The 7,274-nt window shown below is 37.4% G+C and overlaps 1 protein-coding gene across 1 annotated transcript in view; it reads right to left on the reverse strand.

Moving 5' to 3' along the window:
• The window catches only part of LOC135761084 (galectin-3-binding protein A-like), a 23,878-nt gene extending 16,879 nt beyond the window's left edge, over window positions 1-6,999 (reverse strand). Inside the window, exons 1-3 of the mRNA XM_065275170.2 lie at window positions 6,840-6,999; window positions 5,976-6,182; window positions 5,740-5,871 (exon numbers count right to left, since the gene is read on the reverse strand). Of these exons, the coding sequence (XP_065131242.1) occupies window positions 5,740-5,871; window positions 5,976-6,182; window positions 6,840-6,900 (400 nt within the window). The 5' untranslated portion in view covers window positions 6,901-6,999. The remainder of the gene's footprint in view (window positions 1-5,739; window positions 5,872-5,975; window positions 6,183-6,839) is intronic.
• Between the last annotated feature and the right edge of the window lie 275 nt (window positions 7,000-7,274).

Raw genomic sequence — 7,274 nt, forward strand, 5'->3', positions numbered from 1 at the left:
GAAGATGAAGGATGTTCTGAGACATAACACAACAGAGCTGGGAGATCTTTGGACCAAACCACGAAGATGACAAAGTTCTACACAGGGCTCCCCAACTTCTTAGTTTTAATTCAGATTTTTTAGCTGTGCGAACGCTACATCACATGTGGTCCTATGTCTGTGCTGTCTAAATTTGAACAGTTCATTTTAGTTTGCTAAATAAATGTAAGAGCTGTCCAAATTGAAAACGACCTTCACTGACATCTTAAAACACATCAGTGCCCTTTGTTTTGCTTCAAAATGCACACAAGTAATGTTTTTAGTAAGGCATGTTTGTTTAAAACTAGTTATATTTCATAATTAAACGAAGGCCTAGTCCTGGCTGAAAGATTTAGCTTGAAGATTTATAAATGCCTGTTATTTGCTGTGTCTTGTCTAATCTTTGGGAGTCTGTCATCCCATTAGAGTAAAGAGGAGGGAGGGTCATCAGTCACATCATGTGTTTTCAAATGTAATATTTTTTATCCACTAATCTAATTGTACTAGCAATATGTATTATATGAAATGAAATGGATTCCAATGTATTATTGCACACCATGTTCTTGTAGTTATTATAACAATTGTTTAAAAAATCTTGTAAATAAACCAATGGCATTTAATCACAACAATATTCAAAATGTCATCTTGTCTCATACGACACTATTGATATAACAGAAATATATCACACAGCTTTCAAGAGTGCTTGGAGTTAATATCCTTTCATCACATTACACATGTAAGTTTGTAACTTGCTGTCGCAGTATTTCTGGAAGTATACAGTTTCTAAAAAAAAACATTCAACTTTAGGAATCACACCATCCCAAAGTTCAAGATCAGGCAAAAAAATCCTTTCAACAAAAATTCCATTACAGTAGTAGTCAAGACTTTGGTCCAGCGTGACATTATACGATGTCTGAAGGACCAGATAGTCGGTGATGTCAACCGCCTTGACTGTCGGTAAATCCAGAGCCGGCCCTAGACCTTTGGGGGCCCTAAGCAAAATTTGGTCGGGGCCCCTTTGACCGTTTTAAGTAAGGCCTAAAGAAAAGCAATGACTACCTTATGACTAAACTGCACATATTATATCTACTATGTTACTTTTTTTAAATGTGTCTATTAAATGATGTTTTAATTATTCTATGTATACTGTATGTTAATGATCTTTTTTACATTGCTGGTCCTGAGTACGTATTTCGTTCTTATGTGGCAACATGTAGCCTACAGAATGACAATAAAAGACCTTGGGGTGGTCCCGGACAGGGAATATCTTAAGACAGGACTCGGCCTTAGTTTAATTAGAAAACATAACTAATTTTAACAAAAATGCCTTACTAAAAACATTATTTGTGTGGATTTTGAGGCAAAACAAAGGGCACTGGTGTATTTTAATATATGTCAGTGCAAGCTTTTTTCAGTTTGGACAGCTCTTAGCCTACTTTTATTTTAGTCTAGGACTAGTTTAATTCCTTTCAGGGAAACTGCCCCCTTGAGTTCTTGATTTGAGTTCCATGTTTGATGTCTAACAGAAAAATATGATACCACTGACTGAACTGAAAGGCAGTGCAGTGCAATAAACACACACTGATGAACTTGCTGAATAAAAAGACTCATAAAGTGATTTTCACTGACCATCAAAGAAACATTTTTTAATTGACACCAGAGATTAAGAGGCACAAACAACAGCCTATATATAATTTAAATGAAATAGAGTAAATAGAATAACACTTAAATAAAATATTATATAAAATAATAAATATAACACTTAAATGTTTAAATTTTTCAAATAAACAAAATTAACAATAATATCTAAAACACCACAAACAAGGTTAATAGTAGCTAACATTCGCTATAACAACCGCCTCACTATATATTATCCCTTACGTAAATAGCATAACAAAAGTTAATAGGCTTGTTTGAGATGAGCTAAATCTGACACAAACATAGGCTTGTGGATAATAACAATTAACTTGCAAATAATATTAATTATTGAAGATTAACAATTAACATTGCACTCATAACATTAATCTAACAAAGCTGACTACTGTATGTCATATGCATTGCTATAGTTTAAATATTAAACACTGAACCGTGACATTATACACTTGTGCAAATGCTAGCAGGTGGTTCAAAAACGGTTCGCTGTCTGTGCATGTACCACGCATATGCGCATGAGTTTGTTTACTCTTACACATAAAACACTTTAAATTCAATATACGTTTAACAATATAATTACACTAATGACATAAATATGTAGAAATGACAATGGCATACGTGAAATATAAGCGTAACAGAATTAATTTACCATGTTAAACCGTTTAAATATTAATTATTAAGCTTAATAAACCAATTCACGTTATGATGGCAAATATAAGAAAGAGAAGTCAAACAGAACACAGGTTTGGTCATTACCGAAGTCAAATAAGATCCACTTACTTCGCATTTACGCACAAACACACATAACATTAAAGAAATTGTCCTTAAAGCAACAGCAAAAGTTCGCGTCTGTATCAGCGATCCGGCTCAACTCAACTTTGCGTTCTGTGGGCGGGATTCTCGCCTGCACATAGATCGCGGGCACTGATTGGCTGCTGCGCTGGATGCTGTGTGTCAATCAATCTCGGCAAGAAAGAGATCTTATTAGCGAACTTTCATAATAACTATAATAACAAGTAACAGCCTTTTTAACATTGCCATAATAATAAATAATGAATATTTATATTTATTTTATGTTACTTTTGATGAATGATTTTTTTCAACCACTAGCTAAGTGACTTTAGGGGGCCCTCTGCTGGCCACGAGGCCCTTTGCAATTGCAAGTGTCGTTTAGTGGCTGGGCCGGCTCTGGGTAAATCTTTCAGTTCTACCAAAAACTCACTCATCTTCATGAGGTACAGGTCACGTCTAACATATGTTAATAAACTCCTCTATGTCTATGTCTTGAAACTGGATCTAAATCTGTACAATACGGACTCTCTGCAACGGTTCCCTCCATAGACGTATTCAGATTTTTACTTCCTGCCCGCCATCTGCCCTTAGTCCCGCCCCCGCGCGTCATCAAAATCAAGTGACTGAAATGTCAGAATCCTGCCGGATCCTGTTGGTATTTAGATCTAGTTTAGCATGGCAGGGTTCTGACAGTACATATGTTCTATGTGGGAAATGTGTGGTTGTAGTATTGGGTTATTCCGACCACGCATTTCCCGGGTCTCGTCACTTTTTCCCCGATCCCTTACTTGTAATTATTTCCAGCTGTATGTAATTTACTTTCTCCCTATTTAAGAGTCCTTGGGCCCTATCTTGCACCCAGCGCAATTGACTTTGTCAGTAACGCATGTATCATTCGTATTTTGCGCCGGCGCACAGCGGTGTTTTTCCCTCCACAGATGCACGTCAGCAAACTAGGGAATGAACTTGCGCTCCCTGGGCGGTTCAGCGCAAAAAGGAGGCGTGTTGCGGCGCAAACCATCTCTTATGCTATTTTGCAGTTTCAAAAAACAATTGCTCTACTAACCAAAAAAAACTAGTCTAAAGTCAGTGGCGCGTTGCGCGTGGTTCATTATGCTATTTTAAGGGCGCATGCTTGACCATAATGTATAGCGTGCACAACGCGCATACACTTTGCTTATCTAATCTACACAGATGCAACAGTTATTTTTGCAAATCATAAATTGTTACACTTAAAAATATTAATACACGAGATAAGGGGAATCATAGTGGTGAGCATTGTGGTGATAGTTTTTATTTATTCTCATGCAAATAACGATTAAAATATTTTCATAACTTTGTTGTGTGGCTGTATTACGTTTATTTTATGTAAATAATAGTTAAAATGTTTTCATAAGAAACCTTAATGTATATGAACTTGATTTGTAAGAGTACTTTGGGGTTGGACCTTGCTTGCGTTTCTTGGGTCCGATTTCAAAGCCCCCAAACCCTTTCAGCGGTGAGGGTGGACGCAGCGATGTCCTCTGCTGGCGTCAAGTCCTGAGGCAGATCCACCTCCCGTTACACGGCGTGCCCGATTTATGCTGGCAAGCGTGGGATTCCCCCGTACAAGGACGTCGGTCTCCTCGGCTGTGAACCGCTCCTGGCGTGCGCCTGGTAAATCCGTCATAATAATAGCAACCCGCCATGGAACTTGCGCCCTTGCGTTTAAAGGGAATGTTGGCTAGCGTTCTGATTGGTTTATTTGACGTTACGCCCAAACCACACCTATGAATAATGAGCCTACTTCAGACCAACCCCTTATTGATTTGCGCCCGGCGCAAGAGATATTTCTCACGCCGGGAAAATAGCAACAGCGCCCAAGATCCGCCCACAAACTCACTTGCGCGTTGCGCTTCGCACTTGCGTTTCAGATCGTTAAAATAGAGCCCCTTGTGTTTGTTGTCCAGTGCACGTTCGTCTTGTTTCCTGCCTTGTTTGATGCCTTGTCTCATGCCCTGTCGGTTCCTGTAAGTTTGTATTATATCCTAGTTTAGATCTGTTTTGTGTTTGATAAGTTTAATGTTAGTTTTGTCAAGCTTAGTGTTAGTTAGCGTCGTGTTTTCCCTGTCTTGTTTTGCCCCCTCGTGGGTTTTGTTTTCCTGTTTCCCCTCATGTTTAATAAATTCCTTTTGTTGTAAACGTCCGCATCTGGGTTCGTGTTCTGTGTTCCCCAAATTCCTGACATGAAACCCTGCTATTGGTACACAAATTCGTGGTCACTTTTAAGTCCTATTTAAATCTCATATGAAAACGTCAGCAGTCGTCGGCTCTGCTCCGTCATTCAGCCAATTTTTCATTTTTTTTTTGGGTCCTGCAGCCTGGATCAAAGCAAACATCAAAGTACAAGGTGTGTAGTGTACATTAACTGATGACATCTGCATCTGTGTAGTTCTTTAATCAAAAAACAGTACACAACGTAATGTCGGAGCATTATAGTATTCAGACATTTTTTTTAATATATATTTTAAAATCACATCCTAATTGGAGGCTGAATCACACTAATATAAAAAACCTAGATTCGCCCCTAATTATTGCAAAGTACTTTCAAACTTTATAACTTTTACAAAAATATTTTGGGAAGTATTACATAAATCACACATTTGTGTTTAAAGGTAGCAATGTGTTGCCATTTTGGGTTTGCTGCTATGTCAAGGTGGGGACCCCTCATAAGACTTGATTCAATTTGAGCACTGTTCAGAACTACAAAAGCTGTTGTAGTTTTTATAGTGCCATGCCATCTAGTGCAATATAAATGTACTAAATACTGCAGAGATCATTTCTCATTTCACTAACTCTGGTGTCTTTTTTATTTGACACATTATCACATCCAAACACATCAAACACGGTGGAAACATTATAATAATGGCATAATCTAAACAACAGAGGCAACAGTGCTCCATCTCTAGTGCTTAGACCCCTAAAAATAAAGTTACAATTCACAAGTTTGCATTAGCACACCAGATAAGATAATAAAGCATATTTGGCATGCTGTCCGAGGGGGGCGTCCAGGCTCAGAATTTTTATTGAACCCAAAGTACTCCCTTCCTTCTTAACTGGGATAGATATACCAGTTGAAAGCAAGGCAATGGAGGAGGGGGAAGGGATGCTGCTAAACAGAGGTGAAGGACGGCTAAATATACAGACCTCTTCTTGCTCTGATTGGTTTGAAAACATGACCATGCTCCTCCCAAACTTAGTTAAATAAATTGAATGCAGATACAGTAGATGGCATACCAGTGAGACAGACAACTCCTGCATCCTCTTTATGTGTGCAGTCAGTAATAGCCCAGCCTTTAAACCCGCAGTCAGCCAATGAGCTCTCAGAACCTTTACACTTCATATCATCCAACCAGATGGGACCAGATCCTAAAACCAGATTTACAAATAAAACACAATTGTTGTACAAATTTAGCTGTCATTAAACACAGCCATCATATTCTCTTACTTGCATGCTTTGCTGTGGGTCTTACCTTCACCATAACGTCCTCCAGAAGTGGCCGATGTTGCTCCAGAGAAACCCAACTGACGACACACCACCTGTGCTTCAGCCAATTCCCATCCATCATCACAGACTGTACCCCACTGTCCATCATGATACACCTCAACCCGACCAGATGAAGACTGACCACCCACCAATCTCACGCTGCCCTCACGCCTCAAAGCCTTTGACTTTTCACCTGACGCACATACACAAACTCTTCACTTACTATTGTTACATTTACATACACTATAAATATCTGCAAGTATTTTATACATTTCATAGTGTATCAATAGTACTTTATATAAGTAGATATGCAATAATAGACTTTCACTTTTTTTTAATTAGAGCTGGGCATAGATTAATTTAGATTAATCTCATGCAAAATTAAAGTATTTTTTGCATAATATATGAGTTTGTGCTGTGTGTAATAATTATGTATTTATAAATACACACACATTCATGTATGTATTTAAGAAACATTTACACGTGTAAATATATTTATTTATATTTTTATATATTCTATATAAATAAAAAATGATATAAATAAAATGTGCATGTGTGTGTGTGTTTACATATATATAATCTTTACACACAGCACAAACTCATATATTATGCAAAAAATAAATTTTATTTTGTATGAGATTACCCTAGATTAATCTATGCCCAGCTCTAAAAAAAATAGTTACAAATCTTTATGTGGAGCAAATATATGTGAGACATGTTTAAAACAAAGTAAAAGTAAAAAAGTGCAGTCAAAACTACTCAACATGTAAAAATGCATTAAGTAAAAAAATACAGCACTTAATTATTAGTTTTTCAGTCTGAAAACACTGGTCTATATTAATATACTAACCAAACAGAGTCCAACGCTGTGCTGAAACATGAAGAAACAGCATAGACAATAAAAGGTACATTATTCTTTTACAGTTGTCCACTTAAGTACTGCAGAATCAACACAACAGAATATCCTTACTGAAGGAGTAACACAACCTCTTTGGCTTCCCTCTACACTAACCAACACATGTCAACTATTGTAAGATTTCGCTGTCCAATCAGATTTGAGGGGCTACCTTAAGTTTCATTTCCTGAAAAAGGAAACTGTGGGAAGAAGGTTTGTTCCAAGAAAACGTGCCTGGGCAGAAGTGCTGTTGAGTTTACCCCCCATACTGTGAAAAAACATTCATTCACACAGCGCAAACACAAGGCTTTCAAGTTATTTTATGAGTTATTGTAACCTTGCATTCATAATATTTATAAGGACTCTCTTAAGTTGGCCTTTCCTGATAGT

The sequence above is a fragment of the Paramisgurnus dabryanus genome, chromosome 3 (assembly GCF_030506205.2).
Source record: "Paramisgurnus dabryanus chromosome 3, PD_genome_1.1, whole genome shotgun sequence".
Lineage (NCBI taxonomy): Eukaryota > Metazoa > Chordata > Actinopteri > Cypriniformes > Cobitidae > Paramisgurnus > Paramisgurnus dabryanus.